This window comes from Cricetulus griseus, chromosome 7 (assembly GCF_003668045.3).
Source record: "Cricetulus griseus strain 17A/GY chromosome 7, alternate assembly CriGri-PICRH-1.0, whole genome shotgun sequence".
Lineage (NCBI taxonomy): Eukaryota > Metazoa > Chordata > Mammalia > Rodentia > Cricetidae > Cricetulus > Cricetulus griseus.
In genome coordinates, this window is record NC_048600.1 from 94,325,675 (window position 1) to 94,351,795 (window position 26,121).

General features: G+C 45.9%; 1 protein-coding gene across 2 annotated transcripts in view; it reads right to left on the bottom strand.

The window, feature by feature from the left end:
• Positions 1-467: 467 nt before the first annotated feature.
• Asic2 (acid sensing ion channel subunit 2) overlaps positions 468-26,121 on the bottom strand; it is a 1,077,671-nt gene continuing 1,052,017 nt past the window's right edge. For both annotated transcript variants that reach the window (XM_035447471.1, XM_027426503.2), the window contains exons 4-10: positions 17,066-17,216; positions 14,566-14,622; positions 12,428-12,581; positions 8,102-8,193; positions 4,738-4,817; positions 2,934-3,002; positions 468-1,457 (exon numbers count right to left, since the gene is read on the bottom strand). In XM_035447471.1, the coding sequence (XP_035303362.1) occupies positions 1,356-1,457; positions 2,934-3,002; positions 4,738-4,817; positions 8,102-8,193; positions 12,428-12,581; positions 14,566-14,622; positions 17,066-17,216 (705 nt within the window). In that variant the 3' untranslated portion in view covers positions 468-1,355. The remainder of the gene's footprint in view (positions 1,458-2,933; positions 3,003-4,737; positions 4,818-8,101; positions 8,194-12,427; positions 12,582-14,565; positions 14,623-17,065; positions 17,217-26,121) is intronic.

Here is a 26,121-nt window from a genome sequence, read left to right on the forward strand (position 1 = left end):
ATCACGTTGGAGTCACATGCTTCAAATGTGACTGCTGGAGGGACAAGGTAGGTCAGTTTCCTGGGAGTAGAGAATTGGGCTTGAGAGAGAGTCAGATGGTGGTGAGGGGGAGGCTACACTGGCTCTGTGTCTAGCCTGAACTCACAGATAGGGTTGGAGGACTCACAGGGGCCCTGGAAGGTCTCTGTTAAGGTTTTCTGGCATGGATAGGCTCTGTCTCTCCCTTTTTAATGACACTTACTTTGGATGGTGTCCTGCAGAACACAGGTTTTGACCTGTTAGTGGATCACATAGTCAACTAAGTTGTGGCTTAGAATAGGATAAAATATATAATGCACACACCTTGTAAAGGTAAACACTGTCGATGAACCTTGTAAACATACACATTCTCAGTAGCATTGGCTGGCAGGTCTTAGGTTTTCCTTAGCCCTCAGGAACCAGGAACTAGATGCTGAGAAAAGGCAGAATGATGTGGCCACTTCCACAAGACCAGCTTTTAATATGACAGTGGTTCGAAGCACGAATAAATAAACGCCAAAGAAAGTGGAAAACCCAAACAGAACCTTAGAACATCGAAACCAAAGACTGTAAAACAGCAAACCAAAACAACCTTCAATAGACAAAAACAGCCCCCGCCCCAAACAAAACAAAACAAAACAAAACAAAAAACAAAAGAAATCAAACTTTACAGCTGTGTCACAGGGTGAGAACGACGTGGCTCCATGGACGAATAATGGGGTCACCCAGGCCACTGTACCACCTCCACAGGTGCTGGGATAAGAAGGAGGTTGGCACTGGTCACCTTTAGTGCAGGAGCCCCATGGCCGGTTTGGGGGACAAGGGTTTGTGGGCAGGTTAAGAACCTTCACAAACAACACAAGGACCGAACGTTGTAGAGAGTTCTGTGGTTTCCTTATTGACCGAGCAGTTTTGATTCCAGAGCTGGGCTCAGGGTGGCTTCGGGGCTGGAACCTGGTCCCACTGCATGGGCAGCAGAGTGGGCTCTGGAAACTGCATGGAGAAAATACCATGTACAAGACAAAAGTGGAGGTGGCGCCGTAAGAAGTCTGAGCATGCAGGTGCTTTGTACATCTTGGCAGTGAGATGTGATGGCAGGTTAGTTCTTGGACAGTTCCGGAGTGGGACTCATTGGTCCTACAAGGGACAAGTGGCAGGGCCCGGGACGGTTCATGTCAGATGTGGCCAGAGTGAGGTTTGGCAGAAGTTCACAATGTGTGCATGGGGGGGCTCTTGCTTCTTTCTGTCATCAGGGGCCATTCCACCTGAGCTTGCTGTCCCCTGTCCTGGGTCTTGGGCCTTAAGGTCTATTTGGAGGTGCTGCGTTGCCTGAGGTGTCAGCAGGCAATCTCCTCCAGGGTGCCCAAAGCTGTCTGCAGGGGCACATTCACAGTGTGGCTGATGGTTTCAGAGTGGTTCGGCATTGTGTCACAGGTGCTCTGCAGGGAAAAGAAATGGGGCACTTGTAATTCATTCAGAAAAATCTACTGCAAAGTCCTGTGAGGCAGGGTGTGAGCCTTTAAAGATCAGGATGGGAGCTGATCAGAGCTTCAGGGTTGGCCCTCAGGGAAACTGAAGAACCCCTGAGTAGGATGACCTAAAAACGGCATCCCAGGCTGCCATGTGTAGATGGTTGAGAGAAGTGGGAAAGGGAAGGACCAGGCAGGAGGTTGTGCCAGGGATATGGTATTGGGATTGGTGTGGAAGGGGTAGAGTGGGGAGTTGATGGAGACAGACCTGGGGGAGGGGAAATGGGAAAGGTGGCTATGACTCTGAGACTTTCTAAGGAAGGAGGAGAGGAGGGAGTCTTGGCTTTTGGAGCACTTGCTGTCTCTGAGATGCAAACACAACTCTCTTAACCCCATGAAACCCCTTTGGGGGTTTCTGATCCTGTGGAAATGTTTAGGGAGGCTAAGATCCTCCAGACACACTGCTAGGACTCAGAGGGCCTAGGCTATAGCCAAGACAACTGAGACCAGAGCCTAGGCTCTTCGCTTCTTTGCTGTTTTCTCCCTTAGCAGAGGCTTGTCTTCTGTTCTCCAGAGCCTTCAGGAGTGCAGAGAATCAAAGCCAGGGTTCTAGCCTGGGAGCTGTGTAATGATACTGTATCTGGAATAGAAATGGGGGCCTGACAGGAAGGGCTGGGATCCACTTGGGACCAGTAAATTTTAGCGAGGCAGCGGCCACTTGAGCATGATTCTCACAGGCTAATTTGGGGTATAGAATGGGAAGAAGAGCCCAAGATACCTGCCTCAGTCAACCAAGCCCTGAGCCCAGCAGTGGGATGAGCAATGGAAAAGAATGATGGACAGTCATGAAAGTGAAGGGTGCTGCCTCTGACTGCAGGGAAAGGGCAGAGTTATCCAGTGGTTAGAGGCACATAAGGTTTAGTCCTGACACTCAAAAGCTAAGTGACTCTGGCCTCAATGGTATCAAAGGGAAAAAGACCTTTATCTATGGTGGCTTCAGAGGCAAGACCCACATGGGCACCCAGAATGGTGCCCAACCTGTAGCCAGAATATTCAGTAGTTGTAATGTGTACAATTACTGCTACTAACTTCATGAGGTGTCCCCTTCTAATGGATCGAGGTCAGTGACACTGGTGCATTACCCACTCTTAGGGAACATGGAAGTACACATAGGGACTCTATTGTCTTGTAGGAGTATGGGAGGAGGGGGTAGCCCTGTGACCTGGAGAAGGATCTACCCTTGGAAGTACCTTTGGTGGTCAGCTCTATTCATGGCTTAGTCATTGACTTTTGGGATGTGGCCCAGCTGGAATGTCCTTGGATTGGGGGCATGAGAGGGTGTCACAGGCATTGGAAAGATGTGCTGAGACTCAGGTCCTTCCTGCCAGGACCTGTGTCTGGTTTCATATTACCTGCACAAGCTAGGCTATGGAGAGCTGTTCTTACCATGTTCTCATCATGGCTCCCTTCCTCTTCTTCTTTGCCAAGCAGGTCTAATAGCTTCTCTTTGATCAGCTGTAAGAAAGACAGGAAGTGCACAGTTAGGCTGGGAGGATGGCACAAAGGTCAAAGGGCATCCTTTCACAGGCTGAACCAAGGAATCGCATAGGCAGTGACTGTGTGTGCTGTGGCTGCACATACAATAGCAAGAGCTCTGCCTGGTGGACAGCCCTAGGGACTCACTCTCAAGCTCGCCTTTTGGCTTACATGTGATTTTGTTGCTCCAAACAGAGCTTGGAAGAGGGTGGGGGAGGGCTCTGCCTTGCTGTGTGGACTGCTTTCTCTGATGGCTAAAGGTGCTGGTATGCCCAGATCCCCAGGGGTCCTAGGGAGCACTGTGGGATCACTTTCTCACTGTGTAGTTCAGGTTGGCCTCAAGTTCACCATCCTCTTGTGTCAACCTTCCCAGTATTGAGATTACAGATATATGCTACCACACCCAGCTTTGTTATTCACTTTCCAGACTGATACCTCCATATGATGAGGGCATGCCCAAGGGCTATAATTCTTTATTTGTAGCAATTAAGGGTAGTTCTTAAGTATGCTATCTAATGGGGCTCAATTTGCCATTCCCTTTGTACGGCTTTTCAGGAGAATGACTAAATAATGCCGAACAAGAATCTGACTTTATTTGGTTCAGTCATGATGCTGAGGGACACTCGGGTCTCTGCACTTGTCACAAGGGGCTCTACCTAAATGACTGCTGGGTGTATTTTGCCTTCCCTGGGAGTTAACAAGGAAGCTGAGGATCAGAGTCCCAAGGGGCTTGCAGTGTGGGAGTGCCTTAGGACCTTTGGGATCACCACCTGTCTCAGGGAGGCACCCCCAGCCTGGTGTGAATTGCCCATCTGTGGCCAGTGGCGTGGAGGTCTCCAAGTGATCACCACGGCAGGGCAGAGCTGGCATGGAACCTACTCATAGGTAGGTTGGCCCACTAACCCATCTGCTCTTCAGGCTGACCACTCTCGACTCTCTGCCCAGATGAACCTGGCGCAGAGCAGGCTTATTCTTGCCTGGGCTTAGGAAGCTGTAAGAGCTGACATGCTCCAGGACCTCTGTTTGACAACCTTTGAGAAACATGGCCCTATCTGCCTCTAGAGAGAGTCACATCTCCTCAGACTGTGAGTGGCAGAAGTGGTTGGTGGACACTGTGGTCTTGCTGGGGATTGGTGAGGATTCCTGGGACATGTACACACTCCCTAGGGCTGGCTAGGCCATGGAAGACAGTACTTAGAAGACAGCCCACTCGGAGGACAGGCTTGTGGGTGGTGAGTACTCCTCAGTGTATTGTGTGTGGTATACAGAGCTGTGAGTGTGTGTATGTGAGCATGTGTGTGCATGTGGGCACATGTTGTGTGAATATGTGGGATATGTATGCTTAAGTGTGATATGTGTGTTGGGTGAGCATGAGCATGTAGTTGGTTGGGTGTGTGGTGTGTTGCATATAAATGTGAACTCCCTGGGGTGTGAAACCTTGCCCTGGTTCCACTGTGTAAGACACTTGGGGATGGCCCCTGCACAGTCTGGTCTCTTCTCATTCCTCCACTCTCTTTCGGTGATGTAGGCCAGGTCCAAGAAAGGCCCAAGGCTGCCATTTCTTTCATACCCACTTCTCCTAAGACTCCTGCCGTATGCTTTGGAGAAGTGGCTTTGTGTGGATGGAATGAAGCTACTGCCTCAGTCGTGCTTGGTTCTGAGTCTGGGTGTTCCACCATTTGGTCATTTCCCCAAGGGTAACCCCAAATCTTACCTCATAAATATAATCAAAGAGCTCTAGTATTGTAAGGATACTAGCACCAATAAACAATCCCATCTGACCACCAATGTCACCTGCAGAGGAAGGGAAAAGACCAGAAATTGGGTGTTACACACAGATCCAGGAAGGGGTGAAGAGATGATGAACTTGGAAGCTGGAGCACTGGAGTATGCCCCCTCCCAGGGAAGCCTGGGCCTTGTCGCAGGAGGGCCAGTCCTTTGACAGGCCCACCTTCATTCATGTACATCACTAGCCAGCAGGGTTGGGGCTGATCACTCACTAATGAGGTCCATGGGCCTGTTTAGGGAGTGAATGAAGTCCCGAGTGAAAGTGTGTTGTTGACATGGGCACAGTCATGTCAAGGATCCCAATGACTCTACCTCATGGGAGTGGCGAAGCCTTCCCTGGGTGGGGCAAAGCCTGAGGGATGGCAAAGCCTGACTCTGGTCTGTGTGTGAATGTTGATAGTGTGTGCAGAAAACATCAACCATAGTTTCTCCCCAAGATGTTCACTGCATGAAGACTGTTCCTACTGAGATTGATGATACCTGCCTCCTTGGTCAGCTGAACGTAATAACCCTTCCTCCTTGTTGTTTATATGTAATAACCCCACATCCTTATTAAACTGCGTGTAATAACCCTGCCTATTTGTTCAGCAGTATATAATAACCCCACCTCTCTGGGCTCAAGATGGCTTCCTTTTGTTCCTTTGCACCCCTCATTGCTCTAGTGCAAGCTTACCAGGGAGTGTGTGTGTCTGTGTGAGTATTTCAGGTTTGAAATGTGCATTTGCAATGGTGTACAGTGCAACTGGAATGCAGTCAGTATAGAAACTGTGCAGAATGTATGTAGGCAGCGTGTCTGATCATTGATGTCTATATATGAGTACATATCTCTGTCTACTTTAGGCATATAGAATGTGTCTCTGTGTGTGGTAGATGTGGCTAGAGTGTGCCTGAATGTGTACAGCATGTGTGAGCATTGTGTAGGTGTAGGTGTGTTTCTGTGTGTGCCATGTAGGCATATATAATGAGTATGTGGACATATAGGCATAGATTGTGTCTGCCTAGGTTTGCTGTTTACATGGATGTGCCTCTGAAACTATGTGGTGGGACACAGAGCTGTGCAGGTGTGTAGTGTGTGTGTGTGTGTGTGTGTGTGTGTGTGTGTGTGTGTGTGTGTGTGTTGGTTCTGGAGCATCATGGGTACATGGACCTGTAGGCTGGTTTCAATGTGCATGTTGTGTGTGTTAGCATGGGGGTGTTGAGGGGTGTGCATGTGGGGTAGTGGTGAGAGAAGGCAGAGCTGGGCCTGATGGCTGAAGGTCTCTGTGTGGCACACACTTTCCTCACAGGAGGCACAGATGGCGGCACCATTTACTCACAGGCTATTCTGGGTGGGAACAAGATGCTGGGAACAAGTTCATCCTTGTATCTGATGCAGACGTGACAGATTCAAAGCCTGGACTCTTTTTGAGCTCTGTGTGTGTGAGAGAGAGGGGAAGGAGAGAGGGGGGAAGAAAGGGAGGAAAAGAGGAGGGAGGGTGGGAGAGAGAGGGAGGGAGAGAGAGAGAGAAAGGGAGGGAAGGAAGGAGAGAGAGAGAGAAAGGGAGGGAAGGAAGGAGAGAGAGAGAAAGGGAGGGAAGGAAGGAGAGAGAGAGAGAGAAAGGGAGGGAAGGAAGGAGAGAGAGAGAAAGGGAGGGAAGGAAGGAGAGAGAGAGAGAACGAGAGAGAGCGAGAGAGAGCGAGTGCTCAGGAGCACACCTATGCACATACAAGCTTGATCTTTGTGGAGGGAAGGGGAAATAACAGACCTTCCAGGGGTGAGTGAGGGGGCATGGCCTGTGCTCTGTGGCTCAGGGCTTTTAACCACAATAACCTCCATAGAGGTCTAAGTGACACCCTCCACATAGCTGGCACTGAACAAAGGCTTTGTCCCTCTTCTCCTAGATGAAGTATAGAAATGCTCCCATAGCCCTGGTCATACCAGATGGGGCTGGAGTTCTGGCATGATGACAATCTATGTGCCACAGACTGCTATTGATTATGGCCTTTATTTGAGCTAACTGCCACAGTGAACTAGTTAAGATGGTTTCTCTCCATTGTCAACTTGACTGGATTGGAGATGATTAACTAATAGGGAGACAACTCTAAATATGGGAGGTACCGTCCCATGGGATGGGAGTCTGGAGATGAAAGGGGAAAAGGGAGAAGGAGACAGAAAGGAGACAGGAAAGAGTCTGCTGGCACAGGTGTATTTTTTCCCTCCCTCCCCCTCTCCTCCCTCCCTCCCTCCCTCCCTCCTTCCCTCCCTCCCTCCCTCTCCCTCCCTCTCCCTCCCTTCCTGCTCTCTGGCTGCCATGATGCTAGCTGCTCTACTCCCTCACTCTATTCCCACCATGCTGGACTGCAAACCCTAAAATCATGAGTCCAAACAAGTCCTTGCCATCTTCAAGTTGTTTTGCTCAGGTCTTCTCAAAGTGATGGAAAGTCAGATGACACAGTGGGTGACAGAAGGCCTGTTTTACAGCAAGGGGAAGCCACCTTCCTGTCCATGTCCCCACCGCTGGCCTCCAGAAGACCTTGGATTCAAAGCCTGCTCTTCCTTCTATACTTTCAGGTGGAACCTGCCCCTCCCTGGATGCTACTGTCACTTAGTTCAGTCTCAGGGACAACAGCCACTACTGCTAGGCACTGTGTCCTTTCTTTAGAGTGAGTAGGAGATGGTACAGGTTGAAGAGATGGTCCCTTAACCAGAATGTGAGTGTCCAGATGGGCTAGGATTGGGTTGAGCTTAATTTTTTTGTGTACATTATGTTCCATCAGGACCAGGGCAGACAATGTGAACTTGTGTGGGAGTAGCAGTCAGGTTGGTGGCCATCTGGAGAGATCAGCTCTTCTTTCTTGTTTGAGAAAGGGCTCTGGGTCCAGGGGACAACACTAAGCTTCTCAGTGCATTGCTGTCCAGATGCCACCAGGCACCCTGATAGTTTGGATGCCTGGGGACCACTCAAGTTGAACATACCCCACCCCCTCAATGCTTCTGTTAGCATTCAGGCCCTGGGATTCTGACTCCAACCTATAGATAGACTACGGAATCCAAGAGAGCAGACCTGGAGATGCTCTGTGAGACCTTTGTGTTCACTCCTCACTGCTCAGAGGATCCTGAGGCCTTGGGCTGAGGAGTGAGCTGGATCTATAACCTCTACCCCAGCAAGCCCAGAGAGAGTAACCAGTACATTAACAAGTTTGCCTGCCCGGGAGGCTTATATGTCTGTCTGCTAGCCTCCCACCCACTTCCCCACCCCCATCCCTCCCAAGAGATGTGGAAAATTTATGTGGCAGACATTCCAACTCACCAAGTAAGGCAGCAACTTCATACGCCTTCTTCTGTTCAATTGTCTCGTAATTGAGTGCTTCAAAAAATATATCCAGAACCAGAATGTTCTCTCTGCAGGGGGAATGTGCACCACACACAGTTAGAGCCCTCAGCACTTAAAGGACCAGTTAATCCCGTTTTCCTGTGGATGGGTAGACAAAGGGAGGCCCAGGGAGCTGCCCAAAGGCTGAACTCTAGTACCAGAGGCTCCCATCAGCTGGGTCCCTGTTTGTCCTTATCTACTCCACTCTCTCAGTAGCCTTTCTGGGGGTCCAGCTTGGACCCAAGTCCCTGAGTCTTCTGGAGCCTGCTTAGTTTTTAGCATGCAAATGAGTTCAGCAGTCTCTTTCTAGACTGGCCTCAGTTTGGGTGCCTGTCCCAGCTGAACATCTAAGCAGTTATGGCCAACTCCTGAGAGTTCCCCATTTTCCTCTTGTGGTGGGAGGCCCTGACTTGGCATTGTTCAGTCGGTTGCCAGAACTGGGGAGAACTGTAGGGAGCAGCCCATGGCTGGCTGGGGGAACTCCTGGCAGAAGCCCTGTGTTCCTTCTGTGACTTTCCTGCGGACAGGTGTGTTAACAAGATGCTCTTGGCAGTGGAACTCATTCCTACTTGTGGAATGCCAGCTAAGCAGCAGGGCCTGGTGTTTCCTACATTCTAGTCTCCTTCTGTGGGGCTTGGCATGCCCTCCATGCCCCTTGTTTTGAACCTGTTGAGCAGAAGTCATCTCAGGAAGGGGCCTAGCAACTGTCCTGGAATGGGAGAGTGGGTGGGAGAGAAAGAAGCAAGTGCCTTCCACACTGTGGAACTCTTTTTCTCCTGCCTGGCTTCCTTCCTGCCTGCTGCCTGGAGGGTCTTCCTGAAACCATTATGTTGATTCAAGTTAAAGAAGATCACAATTCAGTTTCTCAGCCATACAAACAACCATGGCAGATGCTCCACAGCCATGCACGGCCAGTGGATACCACACTGAGTGCCACGGGTGTAGAATCTATCACTCCAGAATGTTCATTGGGGAGCAGAGTTCAAGAACACAAATTTGACACAGGCTCTTGTCATTGCTCTTGATTGCCCACCCAAACTAGGTAGTAAAACCTGATAGTAAAGATATCACACATATTTTGGTGACAGGGCAGAGAGAATCAGGCAGCAACTGAGCTGGAAGATTCCTCCCGGCTGGCCAGCTCTCAAGGTGCTATGCAGGTGCTGAGGTAGAAAAGTCATCAGTGGTCTTACCCAGCTGTGACCCCTGTGAGATAAAATACAAACCAGCTGGGGAATGATATGCCCACTGGTGCAAGATGGCATGAAGGTTATAGAGGTAACCAGCTGCTTTCTGATTGCATTGTTCCACAAGAGAGAATCTATATTCAATACTGTCAACCTTCTCAAGAACCCTTGGCTGGAGAGATCATAACCCCCTCCCCCAAAACTGCCTTCTAAGTATTTATATGTATAACCATAGATTAGTGCAGCTCTCAGCATCTGGTCTGAGAAGCTTCCATCTGCAGTAAGCAATGTTAACACCGAGACTCATAATTGGTTGAAGTGCAGAGAATAAGTGATTGTTGAGCACTAATCTCTAAATGCAACACCTATACGAACCCCTCCATCCCCCCAAGGCTTGGGAAACACATGGCAAAGAATGTGGAAAGATTGTAAGAGCTGGAAGATAGGGATAGGGAGGAGTGTTGTGAAATGCTGGCCATGGCCATCCATTGCACTTGTGAAGTCAGTGGCTAAGGTTATCTGAACAAGACCTGCACAAGACGGGGGCCCATCAGCATTCCTGCATGCATGGGGGATGGAGAAGTAATTTTCTTCAGTGGTATAGCCACTGGTAACTTGCCTATACTTCAGTAAATAACCTCAACCATGCTCATTTGGACAACCCTAGTTAAGCTCAACAGGACACACAAATACTCCCCCAAACAACAACAAAACACATGTAAGTGAGGAGGGGGTCTTTGGGAAAGAAGAAGAAGAAGAAGAAGAAGAAGAAGAAGAAGAAGAAGAAGAAGAAGAAGAAGAAGAAGAAGAGATTCTACAGGAATAGGAAGGGGATTGAAAGAGTGTAACAGCATGCAAAAATGGCCATAATACATCACATATATTATAAAATTATCAAAATAGCTTAATATGTAGAATACAAATTGGATGAGCTGGGCATGGTGACATTGGCCTATGGGAGTTGAGGCAGGAGGATCATGAATTTGAGGCCAGCCCTCATAGTGAGAGCCTATCTCAAATAAAATTATAAAATGCAAGTTTAAGCTTGCCATTGACCTTCTAAATGTTCAGCTGCTCACTAGTTTAATACATGGTCCATCCCCCTGAATCTCACCTCACTCACCCTTAGCTCATCCTATAGGACCTGTGACATGTCCATCTTAACCTTTGTCTCTGATGTACCTGTGCCAACTCTGTGCTAAGTCCCCCACCAGGATACACAATGCTGTTCACTTACCCCATGTAAAGGGATTTGTGTGTGTGTGTGTGTGTGTGTGTGTGTGTGTGTGTGTGTGTGTGTGCCCCAGGTCTGGGCCAGAAGGGTCAGTGGTACTTGGTAGAGAGCAAAAAACAAGGAGAAGTTCCTGCCATTGGATATGCCCCACTATGACGATTGTGCAGGGTGGCAACAAAGGAGGACTCAGAATGGGGAAGAAAGCTAGAACCCAGGGAGGGGCTGCCCATTTAAATCTCCTAAGAGACCAGATTCCACAGCCTTAAGAAATCAGGCTATGTTCTCCTGTCCTGCATCTCTGTTGTCTGTGCTGTGGCCAACAAATATCTGTTTGTGGGTACCTGGCTCCTCTGGGCTGTTTGTCATGCATGCTGTCCCAAACTAAACTATGTTATAAAGTTCCTTCCAGCCCCTGAAAACCTACAAAAAGTCAGCTAACCCTCATGTTTAGGTAACTCATCTGAAGGCTTTTTTCTTTGGGTCCCTCCCCACCCCCTGCCACCCACCCCTTTCATTGTGGCTCTTTTTAAAAATGATTTATTTATTTGTATTTCATGCACATTGGTTTGCATTATGGTGTTGGATCCCTTGGAACTGGGATTATAGACAGTTGTGAGCTGCCATGTGGGTGCTGGCAATTGAATCCAGGTCCTTTGGAAGAGCAGCCAGTGCTCTTAACCAGTGAACCATCTCCAGTCCCATGGCTCTATCTTTATCTCTCTTACTCTTTCAGCTATCCCTGTCAAAGAAGCGCCTTTCCAGGCTTTCCCTTTGAGGGCCCAGCACATGGTTTTTGACATGCTGTTGTTCCTTTCTAATACTCTCCCACTTCAAGGCCTGACCATGGTTTCCATCTTTCTCCTGATAAACCTAGTTGCTTTTCTTCTTTTTAATATTCTCTCTCTCTCTCTGTGTGTGTGTGTGTGTGTGTGTGTGTGTTCAGCCTTGGTGTGTATGGGCACTTGTATGTGAAGGGGAGAGAGAGGAGAGGGGGAGAGTGGAAGAGAGAGAGGGAGAGAGGAAGAGAGGGAGAAAGGGAGAGAGAGACAGAGAGAGAGAGACAGAGGGAGAGACAGAGAGAGAGAGACAGAGAGAGAGAGAGAGAGAGAGAGAGAGAGAGAGAGAGAGAGAGAGAGAGAGAGAGAGAGAGAGAACAGAGGCCAGAAGATGGCATCAGATCCCTTGGAGCTGGAGTTGCAGACATTTCTGAGCTGCCTGATATGGGTGCTGGACTCTGAACATCACTCTCAACTGCTGAGCTATCTCTCCATGCCCATCCCCACCCCCCAAACCCAATTCTTGAAGGGTAGTGTGTCAGCTCCTTTCTTGAATGGAACCGCTTATTTAACAGCAAGTCACACACCATAGCAATATTATAAAGGGAAACACCACAGTGCCTGAGGAGGAGATAATCTAGCTTTCTAAGACAATGCTATTTAAATGGAGACAGGTACCACGAGGAACCAGCAAGGCAGAGTGGCAGGAAAAGTGTTTCTGGAAGATGGGACAGAAGGCTCAAGACCCACCAGGAGAATTATACATTCTTTAGAAAGGTCAAGCTTTCCCTGAACCTTGCCCTGAGCAAACTGCAGTCAACTACGGTTTCCCCTTAGTGTCTGCATATCTCATTTATAGCCAACATTGTCCCAGACGTCATTGCCCTATGTGGCATTTAATCCTGCACTTATCTCCCTGGGAGGCTGCAAGTTCTTTGTGGCTTTGTCTTCTGAGTTTGGCACACAGCAGGTGCTCAATTAATGTTTGCTAAATTGAGCTAACTGCTTGCTTTTTGCCTCTATCTGTATGCCCCCTCTGCACCTCCTCCCTTCCCACTTAACTTACGAGATATATTTTTCAGATTTGTTAAATTTCTTCTCTAGGTACTTGGCTGACGTCTTGCTGGGGATCTTCACCATGGAGAGCTCTTTGTTGTAGCGGGTCAGGTTGCAGGGTGTCCTGCAGAGACAGTAATTGCTGTCCTTTTCTGCTAGGAGGCCTGGAGGAGAGAGGAGAGGTCTCAGGCAGGTGTGGGTGGGGGCAAGGATCTCTGGTCCAGCATACCTAGATTCTAGACATTAAGATGCAAGCCGGGAGGGGGAGCTGGGCCCCAGGAAACTAGGCTAGAGAATTGCTGAGATGGGATTGTTCTAAGGGCTTGTTTTCTTTCTGCTTGCTCTTACTGTCCTCCTGTACTTTCAAAAGTGTTGGCCCATTGCCACTTTTAGGGAGACAGTTCCATGGGGAGGCCTGGCCCCTCCCATTCATGGGACTTTCTCCTGTGTATAGATAGCATCTGTGTTCTGACCCACAAAGTGGGCCACCATGGAAGGTAACATAGAGAACACTGAGCCACCATGGAAGTTATCATGGAGAACACTGTGCTTGGAGCTCAGGACTTCATGTTGACCGGCAGGTGCTACTCAGAACCAAAGCCATGCCCTCTGCCTGCTGAGAGGCTGCACAGGGAAAGATCCTTGAATCCTTATCCTGGAATGACCTAACCTCCCTCCCCCAGCACCCAGTACGGGGCTGTCCCGTTCCTCTACCACAGACCAGGTGGTGGAAGACACTGTTGCCCTCTGACAGACTCTTTTTGACCAAACTTTAGCCAGGCCCTTGAGAGCAGTTTCTCCACTTCTCGGGCCCCGCTATGGCAAGAAGCCTGATAAAGCTTAGAAAGAATTCTCACCTTGAGACTCCATCACCCTGGCCTGCCTCCAGGAGGAATCTCAGCCCTCTGAGTAGCAATACTCCCCTCCCCCACCCCAACATCTTTGCACTTTTTCATCTCCTGACCCTTCACAGTGCTTGCAGGCGATGAGTCCCCAACCACCTGCTACCTGCTGAGATGAATTCCCTTGCTCCCCATGTTGAAGTTGCCTTGATGCCTAACTGCAAGGGTCCAAATGTTTTCTTAACCATTAGCAAGAAAAATCGTTCCTTCCCTCCCTCCCTCCCCTCCTCCCTCCCTCCCTCCCTCCCTCCTCCTCCTCCTCCCTCTCCCTCCCTCCCTCCCTTCCTTCCTCCCATTTTTTCTCCCTTCTTCCCTTCCTTCCTCCGTCTTTTGTTCTCCCTCACCCTTATGTCTATTTCATTTGGTCTTGTAATCTTATTCCAAAGAAAGACTCTGCATGCATTGTAAACCACCCCCCTTCTCAGGATGTCTACCATAGGATTCCAGCTTTGCCCTCACTTAGGGCTACCAAATGCAGCTGCTGAAGGAGCTGGGGTACACAGTGTTTACAGTTCTGTCTGTTTCTTCCTGGGACTAGAGAGGCGGAGGTAGACAGACAGCAGGAAAGCTGCTGAACTACCCCAACCCATGTCTGTGTGCTCCCCCTCCCTCCAGGTTTTCCAGCTGAGGAGCCAGCAGTTATTTTAGACTTCAAATGCCCTGGAGGCTATGAGAGGAGGAGGGTGAGGAGAAGTGGGGAGGTGGCAGTGGGCATAGTGGGGCTTGTGTCTGCACACATGGAACGGAAGAGGACCTCCCCTCTCTGCCACTTCCTCTCCATGGGGCTCAGAACATGGGGAAGACATGCTGCTTTCCTTGGTCCGTGTGTGTGTGTGTGTGTGTGTGTGTGTGTGTGTGTGTGTGTGTTGGCTTCACCAAGCTCCTTCAGGTGACCCAGTGGCCCTTTGGCTGCCCTCTCTCCATCTCTGCCCTCTCCCTGTATCCTCTATTCCCTGTGAAATCTACTTCTCCATCACCACCTCTGTGTCTCCTTCTCTCTCTCTCTCTCTCTCTCTCTCTCTCTCTCTCTCTCTCTCTCTCTCTCTCTCTCTCTCCATAATTCATTCACCTTTATGGTTCCCTCCTCTCCTCTCTCCCTCACCAGCTTCCTGCAGCTACTCCATCCTGCATCCTTCTTTGTGTGCATCCCTTTCCTGCTCCTTTTTCCATGGTTGACTTTGGTGTTGTACCAGATGACCCCACAACCTCCCCTTCACCTCCCACCCCGTCTGTTCCCAGTACTGACCGAGGGCAGGCTCTGCACACTCCTTGTGCTGCTCAGGGGTGCAGAAAGGAGCATCCCCTGCAGGGAAGGAAAGCAAAGAGAGAAAGAGCATTAACCACACAGGAGCCATGAATGCCAGCAGCTTCACTGGCCCAGGCAATGAGTAACTCCCAGTACCCACAGGGATAAGCTGTCTTCAGGGGACAGTGGATGGTCTGATGGGTGCCACTTTTTAGTGTCCTCAGATCTGGAAATGACTTCTGATCTGCTGTTAGGAGGAGACTGTGAGACCTGCCTGGCCTTCTGGTGGCTCCCAATGGTGGATGATGGGATAACTTGTCTGGAAGACTGGGAACAAAACAAGGTCTGGGGTGGGGTAGAAGGAGGTTCCTTCTAAGCCAGGCTCCATGTGGTCTCCATTGAACACTTATGTTAGGCTTCCAAGTAGAAAAACATGGGGCTCAGCACCTGGCTTACCAGACAGCGAGCTGCTGGTGGTAAGGTGGGGTTGGCACAGGGGTCCCTGCCATCTGGAGGCTGCTGCTCCCCAGCACACCACACTGTGGCTCTGCACCTCCTTATGGTCCTGTCCATCCATCATCTCATGCAGTTGAGGTATCACAGCTGGTATGATTGCAACCCTACTTTGTCTGCTTGCCTCTGGTTCAGGTTTTATGGAAAAAGCTCATGACTGGGGGTTTGGTCTGTGCATCAGGCAAGCTGATGCTAGTCTTTCTAGTCTTTCTCTCTGGAATCTCTCTGTAGAACGCTAAGATCTCGTTTTTGTTGCTGATTGTTTTATTGTCCCCTCCTCTCTTTTTTTCTTTGTGAAACACTGAAGTCAAGATCCACCAGGAATGTCTGTTTTGAACCATTTCCCCCCAAGTCCTTTTTTACGGCGTCGAAGAGCTGGTGCAATTCCCTTTTCCAATAATAACATGTTAAGTGATGTAGTTTCCATTTTGCCCTATCTTCCAGGAATCTCATAGGCAATTTTAATGCCATTATTTAAAGCAGCACACATTTATCCTCTTGTACTTTTGTAGGTCTGCAGTCAGCCACAGGCGTCATTGGTGTTAGGAGAGTTATGTTTTTTCTGGAGGAGCTAGGGCAGTGGTTCTCAACCTTCCTAATGCTGTAACCCTTTAATACAGTTCCTCATGTTGTGGCGATCCCCTACTGTAAAATCATTTCACTGCTGCTTCATAACTGTAATTTTCCTACTGTTATGAATCATAATGTAAATATCAAATATGCAGGATATCTAATATGTGATCCCAAAAGGGGTCATGACTCCAGGTTAAGGACCTGATCTGGGGGGGAGGCAATCCACTGCTTTTGTAGTTTCTACAAGCCCCTTTTTGAGTCTTCCCTCTGAGCTACCTCTGACCCCAGCCAAGGGGGTGAGGGTGACTTCAAGGCCCAGTGTGGCTTGCTTAGCCCACTCCTATGTCTTTCCTCCCTAATGTTAGTGGCCTTAACAGTCAGTATTGGCAATGTCTCTCTGAACAGGGGCAGTTTTAAAGATAACAATTCTAACTTGGATGACTAAGGTCATTACTGATCACTAATGAAATAATTCAGAATTCAGCCAGGAGGAGACTAACTTGAGAGCTGTCACAACAAAAAACAATAGGTGATGAACTAAGACTTCACCAAAAGAACTTTGTTAAGTAAGCTTAAATAATGTAGGACATAAGCACAGAAGAGCAAATATCAAAAGGGACAGCAATGCTCCAAGCACACAGTAGATCATTAGTAGAAGGCTTCTGCCTTCTCATGCACTAATACAATCACCATTGACTTTTGTAGTTTTCAGGGCATCTTTACATTCTTCCTTTTCCTTTCTTTTTAAGATAATGAAAGAAAGAACAGAGAGGGTTAGTGATGTGGGCCAGCCCACACAGTGAATGGAGAATCCTGAAATAGAAGCTAAGCTCCATGCCTACAGTCCCAGTTACCACCCCGCCACCCGTCTCCTTGCTACCACTGTCCTGCCCAAACCTGCTCCCACTCCACACTCCTGCCTCTGACATGCTGACTGCATCTAATGAGATGGCAATAAACATTATTAGTCTGACAATGGAAGTGTCTGCACAGGCACATTTATTTGCTCACTAATAGACTTTTGCCTCACTCCAAAGAGTGCTAGACATTTGGGTGCAAGAAGGGAAACATCTGGATGAAAGCCACAGACATCTGGATGTTCAAACAGGCATATTATCAGCATGTGTAGGCCACGAGCATCCCGTTATCTGGACATTGAACTCAGGAGACAAGAGGAGCAGACCAGTGGCAAGCATATAGAGCATGGAGATGGAGGTGAGGCACACGTCTGGGCACCTCTGCATACTAGGATGCCGCCCTGATCGATTGATGGATGGAATATTGCTACCTGCCCTTTGGTTGTCAGGTACTACAGAGTCCCTAGAACAATGTTTCTTTGCATCCTCCAGGGGTGGGTGAGGTGTTTCCTGTCAGGGTGGGAAACTGCAAAGGTCCTGGGGGCTCTGACACCCACCTGGCATGTGGACCATGCGACAGTTGCAGTTCTCCACGATGTAGCGGGTCTCACAGTCAATGCGACAGGCGGTGATGCTGTAAACAGGAAAGAAGTCGAGCCCCATCTCTGAGGACCGACACTCCCCCCATGGTGGGGGCAGATATGTGAGCTGTAAGACAGGAAGGAGGACATGGTCAGTCCTGGTAGAGGATGCTCACTCAGTTCCCACAGACTCGGTGGCACGTTGGTCTAACTGTTCAATGGGCAAATAAGCAATTGAGCATCTTCAGCAACCTAAACCCCACTGGCCTTGTGGACCTTCACCATCTGGATACCATATGAGTTGTCCCACCTTTTTTTTTTTTTTTTTTTAATCAATTGTCATGGAGTTTTGCTCTTCTCAGTCTTTTTATTTAAAGACTTCATTGTGTGTGTGTGTGTGTGTGTGTGTGTGTGTGTGTGTGTGTGTGTGTGTATCTGTGTGCTTGGGAGTATGAACACAAGCCTGGCAGAGTCCAGAAAAAGGCATTGGATCCCCTGGAGATGGAGTTACAAGTGAGCCACCATGTGAGTACTGGGAATTGAAATGGAGCCCTCTACAAGAAAAGCAAGTGCTCTTAACAGCTAAGTCTTTGTGTCAGCCCTGTCCTTGGAGTCTGTTATTCAAGTTGTGTCTTCCCACATCAGTGTCAACTAATGGCACTTGGAATGACCCATCTAAATTCTACCTTGTTAGTGGGGAAGACTGGGACCCTAGACATAGACCTGCAGGATAAGCCACAGAACAGGACAGGGTGAAGTGACTGCAGAGTACAGTCATGTTATTTATGGGCCTGATCACGCTATGGATGACACCCCAGTGCAGACAATGTCACTCCTAGTCTCAGAGGTCCAGCAACCATAGAATTTCTAACATCTGTTGTACTTGCTTGAGAGGGATGTGGAAGGTAATGGATGAGAGAGTTGATGGTTGGGGGGCATTTACCATGTTATTGCTAGTAAGCTAAGCAAACTCTTTATACCCAGTTTTCCTTTTAAAATGGAAAAACAAGAAAAACAATAAGATGTACCTATTTGGGGCTGTGGAGAGGGCTCACTGGGTAAAATTCTTGCCACCCAAGTGTGAAGTTCTGAGTTCAGATTCCTAGAATGTGTGGAAAGTTTGTCATGGTGGTAGCACACATCTCAGTGCTACCATGATGAGAAGTACTGACAAGAGAACCCCTGGATGCTAAAAGGTCAGCTAGACTGGTGTACACAGTGGAGAGCGACAAGAGAGCTCGTCTCAAACAAAGTGGAAGGTTAGGGTGACTTGACGTTGAACTATGATTCTCCATGCTCAATATGGAGACACACACACACACACACACACACACACACAGAGAGAGAGAGAGAGAGAGAGAGAGAGAGAGAGAGAGAGAGAGAGAGAGAGAGACAGAGACAGAGACAGAGAGAGACACAGAGAGAGACAGAGACAGAGACAGAGACAGAGACAGAGACAGAGACACAGACTACAAATCCTCTTGTTTTGTTTGAGGAATGTCTCACTATGTACTGGCTGTTCTGGAACTCACTTTATAAACCAGCTTGGCCTTGGACTTACAAAGATCTGCCTGCCTCTGCTTCCTGAGTGCCAGGATTAAAGGTGTGCACCACCACTCCCAGCCACACTACAAATGTGAAGTGCACAGTTTGAGTTGTCAGATGTTTACCATCTACCTGTGTAAACACTGTATGAACCAAGATATGTGACATTTTTATCCCTATAGAAAATGAATTCATGTCCTTAGAAATCAGTGCTCCACTGCCCTCCCAGGCAACCACTCTCATGAATTCTGTTACAACTGTCTGTCTAGTATTCTTTTCAAACTTAGATAATTGACAGTTTGCCCTTTATAGTCTTTCGCCTGCTCCTCAATATGATGGTTTTGTGGTTGTTCCATGTGGGGGCACACCTGGAGTTCGTTCCTTTTTTTCTGAGGAGTCATTCTTTAACATATGAGAACTTCTGGTTTGTTTATCCATTCATCTGGTGGTGGATGTTTGGATTGGTTTTGGTAATTATGAAGAAGACCCTATGAATATTTATTTAATTAATTTATAGGCAAGGTCTCATATAGCACAGGCTGGCCTCAAACTTGCTGTGTAGCCAAGGATGATTGTGAACTCCTGATGGTCCTGCCTCCATCTCCCAAATGCTAGATGACAGTCATGTGTGACCATACCTAGCTGAGTGTGGTGGTTTGAATAGGTATGGTCCCCAGAGAGATTCATGTGTTTGAATTCTTGTCCCACAGGAAGTGGCTCCATTAGAAGGTGTGGCCTTGTTGGAGGAAGTGTGTCACAGTGGGGACGAGCTTTAAGGTCTTACATGCTCAAGTTAAGTCCAGTGTGGAACACAGCTGCTTCTGCTGCCTACAGATCAAGATTTAGAACTCTTAGCTCCTTCTCCAGCACCATGTCTGCCTGAACGCTGCTATGACCATAATGTACTAAATCTCTGAAACTGTAAGCCAGCCCCAATGAAATTTTTTCCTTTATTATAAGGGTTGCCAAAAAAAGTTGCCATAGTCATGGTGCCTCTTTACAGCAATAGAAACCCTAACTAAGACACTGAGTATTTACTTATGGTTAATTTTGCAGACATTTTAGTTTCTCTTCAGTGAATGGCCAGGAGTGGAATAGCTGATTCTGATTCATAATTTCATTATAAGTATAATTTTCTGAGGAATGGCCCAACTCTGATCTAAAGTGTGGTTCTACCATTTAGAACATTTATTATTTATTGTGTGTAGGTGTTGGTGTTTCGGTGTCTGTGCCATGTGAACATGTAGAGGTCAGAGGACAACTTGCAGGAGTTGGTTCTCTCTATCTACCAGGAGGGATCAAGGGATCAGACTCAGGTTGTCAGGCTTGGTGGCAGGTGTTCTTACCAGCTGAGCCATCTACCCAGCCCTCCACTGTTTTATTTCCTTAGGAGTGAATGACAATTGTACTCTCTCCACATCCAGACTAGTTCTTGACTTTAATCTCCTTGTTGGTTTTGTCATTTTTGTTGGGGTTCAACGGTGGTAACTTGGTGTTTGTGTTTATAGTTCACTAATGACTAACGATTTTGAGCACAACTTCATGTTTTTATCAGTTACTTATATATTAATTTTCTGTGACATATGTTAGAGTCTTTTGTCCATTAAGAAACAGTGCTTGTTTTTTTTCTTTATTCTTTTTGGTTTTTCGAGACAGGGTTTCTGTGGCTTTGGAGGCTGTCCTGGAACTAGCTCTTGTAGACCAGGCTGGTCTCGAACTCACAGAGATCAGCCTGCCTCTGCCTCCCAAGTGCTGGGATTAAAGGCATGTGCCACCAACACCCAGCTGTCTTTATTCTTGAGATATAAGAATTCTCTGGATGAATGGTCTGAATTTCAGGTCTGAGTCAAATGTGAAGTATATATTTTTTCTCTATAGTCTGGGCTTTATTTTGTCTTACTGGTGTCTATTTTTCTACTTTAAAACACTGCTTTAATAATACATAATTTATATGATAAAATAGATAAAATCTAATGCATAAATGAATGAATTAATATTTTAGACTCATTTATCATATGTGTATAAATGTTCTGCTCATATGTATGTGTTCAATGCAAGTACCTGGTGCCCTCAGAAACCAGAAGAGGGCATCTGATCCCTTGGAACTAGAGTTACAGGTGGCTGGGAGCCACCATGTGGGTGCTGGGAACCAAAGTCCAGAAGAGCAGCCAGTGCTCTTTACTGATGTGCCATCTCTTCAGCACCCTTAGTGAGTTTTAAAGAAAATGCGTATCCTTGTGGTAATCGCTACAATCAGGACTTAAAATATATCTAGCCTCAAAAGCTCCCCACTTATAATCACCCCACCCCCTTTACCAGCCCTCAGGCAACCATCCATCTGCTTCTGTTCTTATAAATGAGTTTTATGTGCTCTAGGATCACATATAAATAGAATAACAGAGTATGTATTCCTTTGTGGCTGGCAGCTTTCTCTCAGCAAAATGTTTTTGACATCTATTCATACTCTTGAGTGTATCAATAGCTTATTCTTTTTGATAGCTTGACTTTTATTTCCTTGCTTATAGTTTTCATTTTTGCTATATTGTTTTGCTTAAAATTTCAATGTGATGTTGAGAAAAAAATCCCTGAGGGGGGTGGGTATTTTCTGGCCTTGTTTCTGATCTTTGAAGAAGAGAGTTTATTGTTTCTCCATTAATTATGCTTGACATACATTTTTATTGGCTGCCTTTGTTGCATTGAGGAAGTTCTACCTTATTTCTAGTTTGCTAGAAAAAAGTTTTTTCTATTTTTATTTTGTTAATTAAAAATTTAAAAGTTACATGTATGTGTGTATCTCTGTGAGCATCAGGTGCATGCAGGAGCATGGAGAAACAACAGAGGGTCTAAGGGCCCCTGAGTTACAGGCGATTATGAACCACCATGTGGGTGCTGGGAACTGAACTTGGGTCCTTAGCAAAAACAGCAAGCACTCTTAACCATTAAGGCATCTCTGCATCCCCTCATCTACTTTGATTTAAAGAAAATCATCAATGGATACCATGCTTTGGTTAAGATGTTCCCTGCTTCTAGAAAGATGATCACATGATTTCCTTCCTTTATCCCCCTAGTATGGTGAATGGTGTTGATTGAGCTACAGATGTGGAGCCCATCTGCGGTCCCAGGACAAACCCTACTTGCTCATGATTTACTATTCTCTTCAAATTCTGCTATGTCTAATTTGTAAATATTTTCAAAAGAAGTTTTGCATCTGTATTTAAGAAGGAGGTTGTTTTGCGTTTCCTATAACATGGTTTTTGTTTCTTTTCTACAACTTTGGTTAGCCTAGGTGAGTCTTGAACAAACTATGTGGCTCAAGATGACCTCTACCCCAGGACTGTCCCCCTCAGTCTTCTGAGAGCTAAGAGTACAGGCTTGAGCCATCATGCATTACTCTTAAAATAGCCTTGTTAAGTGTTGGTATTGGGATTATGTTGTGAGATGTGCCCTTTGTCTCTGTTTTATGAGTTTGTATAGACATAGTATCGTTTTTAACTTAGATGCTTGATTGAATTTACTAGTGAAGCCATCTGGACCTGGTGTTTATGTGTGTGCTTGCAGATATTTTAAATCACAAATTCAATTCCTTTAATAGATGCATAGATATCAAGATTTTCTATTTCTTCTTGCACTAATTTTGGTGACTTCTGTTTTAGGAAATATAGTATCTGTCTTGATTTTTTTGAGAATTTCACACACACATACAATGTATTTTGATCATGTTCACCCTCTATTCTTCCCTCCCCTTAACTCCTCCCACAACCTCCATCTTCTCTCCCTTTGATAAGTTGTGTTTTTTTTCCTCCCAAGGAATGTGTTCACTTTGTCTAAATTTTTGAGTCATTACAGTTGTCTACTACATCCTTTTGTCATTTCAAAATGCCAGTTGAAGTTGTTGTGATGTCCCCTCATACAGATGTTGGTGACTTGTGTTTTCTCTCACTTGCCTAGTTATTGACTTCTGATTTAGCCACACTTTGGTCAGAAAACATACTCCTTGTGGTTTCATTGCTTCAAGATGTATTGAGATTTGTTCTGTGAGTTGGCTTGTGGTGTACCTTGATGGATGCTCCAGAGACACTCCTGAAGTATTTAAATTCCATAATTCTTAGCTCTTGTTTATTTTTGTCTTAGTAGGATTTCTCTCTCTGTGATAAATAAGCAGCTTGGCGCATGCACGTGTGTGTGTGTGTGTGTGTGTGTGTGTGTGTGTGTGTGTGTGTGTGTGTGTAATTCCAGCTTACAACTCTTAAGTCACACTCCATCACTGACAGAAGTAAAGGCAGGAACCTGGAGACCTGGAGGCAGGAGCTGATGCAGAGACCATGGAGGGTGTTGCTTACTGGCTTGCTCCTCATGATTCGCTCAACCTACTTTCTATACACTCCAGGACCACCATCCTAAGAGTGGCATGATCTACAGTGAGCTGGTCCCTCCCATATCAATCATTAATCAAGACAGTACTCCATTGACTTGCCTACAGGCCAATCTGTAAAGGTAATTCCTCAATTAAAAGTTCCACTTCCCAGATATATCTATGTTTATGTCAAGTTGTCAAAAAAAAAAAAAACAGCACAATTTCATAAAAGGCAATTAAGTTAAGCTATTTGATAATGTTGCTCAAATCTTTGATATCTTTAATAATGGTTTTGTTTACTTGTTGTGGTTTGGACTTGAAATGTCCCCTATGTGTCCATGTGTTCAATGTTCCAGCTGTAGCAGGAAGTGCTTCTTTGGAAGTACTCTGCGCTTTAGGAAGACAGCTAAGCTTTAGGGAATGAGGTACTGGAGATGTCCCTTTGAAGATGTACCTGATTCCTAGTCCTTTGCTTGCTCTGTGCTTCCTGTCTGTCATGAGGTGAGCACCCTGGCTCTCCATAGGCACACTGCCACGAAGTTCTGATCAAGTGCATGGGCCAAATGGTCTAAGACCATAGGCTAAAATAACTTTTCCCAACTTGAAGCTGTCTCTCTTTGGTAGTTTAGTGACAGTCACACACAAGGAACTAATACACTACATACACATCAATGACCCAGGAAAGAATGTTGGAACTTTTAGCTATGTAGTTTGTCTGTTTCTCACTTTGCCAATTTTTATTTGTATATTTTTGAAACTCATTAAACACCAATATATTTAGGGATTGTCACATTTTGATGAATTGTTCTATCATTGTGAAACAATCACCTTCATCACTTGTAACATCCTTGTCTTGAGAGTTTATATGCCACCCGTGGCAGCTTCCTAATGCTACTGTTCTTATTTCTCAGTCCCTCTACCCCCCTCCACTTTGTTCATTCTTTTACTCTGTCAGGATCATATACGAAGGTGTGTTGAATGTTGCTATTTAGTCTATTTAAAATCTTTGCCTTTTAATTGGGAATTGAAAATTCCTTGAGATTTTATTTTTATTTTATGTGTATGAATGTATGCTTGAATATATGTTTGTGCACTTCCTGCCCATGGAGGTCAGAAGAGGATATCAGATCCACTAGAACTGGAGTTATAGATGATTGTGAGGCATCGTGTGGGTTCTGGGAGTTGAACTCAGGTCCTCTGGACCAGTGCTCTTAACCATTGAGCCACCTCTCTCTTAATAGGGAATTTTTTGACCTGTTTTTACACTTAGTACAATCCTTGCTATGAAGTTACCAGCTTGCTCTTTATTTTCTGCTTGTCTCCATTAGTGTATATTATTTTCTTCTCTTTCCTAGTTTCTTTAATATTAGCACTTTTAATAGTTCATTCTATATTCCCTGTTGAAATTTTGATTTATATCACTTTTTACTGCTATTTTTAATTGTTGCGCTAGGATTTAACACTATTCATCTTTATTTTATCAAGTCTACCTTGAATTAATGTTTCATCACCTGCAAGTCTATTTACATATTTTAACTCTTATGCTGTGGCTCCTATGACTTTTACATATACTAAAAACACTTACTGTAGAATACCATTATTATTATTTTTGCCTGAGTAGCCCATTGACTTTTAAAACTGTTGATGAGAAAGAAACTTATATTTTATATTCACCACATTTATACTATTTTCATTATTGGTCATTTTCCTCTGTAGATCTTACTTTTCCTTTCAGTGTCCTTTCCCTTTGGTTTGAAATCCTTTTCAACATTTCTTCCAGAGAGGGTTTACTATGGCAAATGTCCTTGGTGTTCATTTGTCTATACAATGCCTTTTCTGGCTGTGTACACCCCTATAGCTGGCTTAGCTCTTTCTTTTAGCATTTCCAAGATGGTCCTATTCCCTCTCCTGTTTCCTGCTGTTTCTGATGAGAAACATAATTCTCTACATGGATTATTCATTCTGTTTCCCCCTCCCCCTTAAGACTGATTCTCTCTCTTTGATTTTGTAGGATTTTGGCAATATCATGCCTTAGTGTGATTTTTTTCTTTGTGTTTTTATTATGTGGGTTACTGAAGATCATGGATCTGTGAAATTATGCTTTTGAACAAATTTAGAAAAATAAGAATCAATATTTCTTTAATTCTTTTCCTTCTTACTCTTTCCTCCCTGGAATGCCAATTTTATATATGTTGTGTGCTCTCTCTATATAGGTTTATGAACTCAATATATTGTCACTGAGGTCTGTTTATTTTTACCAGATTTTTTTCTTTTTGTATTCCATTTGAGCAATATCTGGTTTGTGTCGGGGGTATGGGTGTGTATGTGTTTGTGAGTATGTGTATGTAGCAGCCAGAGGTTGACAATGGGTGTCTTTCTTAATTACTCTCCACCTTATTTTTTGGAAGCAGAGCCTCTCACAGGACCTGAAGCTAACAGATTAGGGTAGGCTGCTGGCTGTTCAGCGAACACCAGGGCTCCGCCTGTCTCTACGTCCCCAATGCTGAGATTGCTTTACCGCACTAGCTTTTCATGTGGGTGTTAGAGATTCAAACTCAAGTCCTCATGCTTGCACAGAAAGCACATCTCCTGAGCTCCCACTCCACCTCTTGGACCATTTCTCTTAACTGTCCTCAAGTGTGATTTTGTTTCTTTTTCTATCTCATATCTAGTCTTCTATTGATCTCACTCAACAATGTATAAATGCCAGATATTGCATGTATCAATCCTAAAACATCCACTTGATCTCTTTAAAAACATTTCTAAATCTTGCCTTTTAAAAAAAATCTGTCACTGTTTATCCTTTTCTGCAATTACTTAACGGGTTTAATATTATTTCCGTAAACTTACTCCCTTATAACAGTGGGGTTAGATGCAGACCTGTGTGCTTCTTATCATTTTCCTTTTTCGTGTTTTCTCTCTTACTTCGTGTGTCTAGCAATTTTTGTTTGTAATGTAGACATTGTGGGTAGATCTCTACGGAGAATTTGGATAGATTATATTCCTCTGTTCAGTGTTGTTTTAGGCGTCAGTTAAATTTATGGAGAACCACTTTGGTTTTGTGGCTATAAGGGTGGATTCGGTTTAGTTTTGCTGGTAATCCTGTGATATGATGTAGTGCCCAAAGAATGAC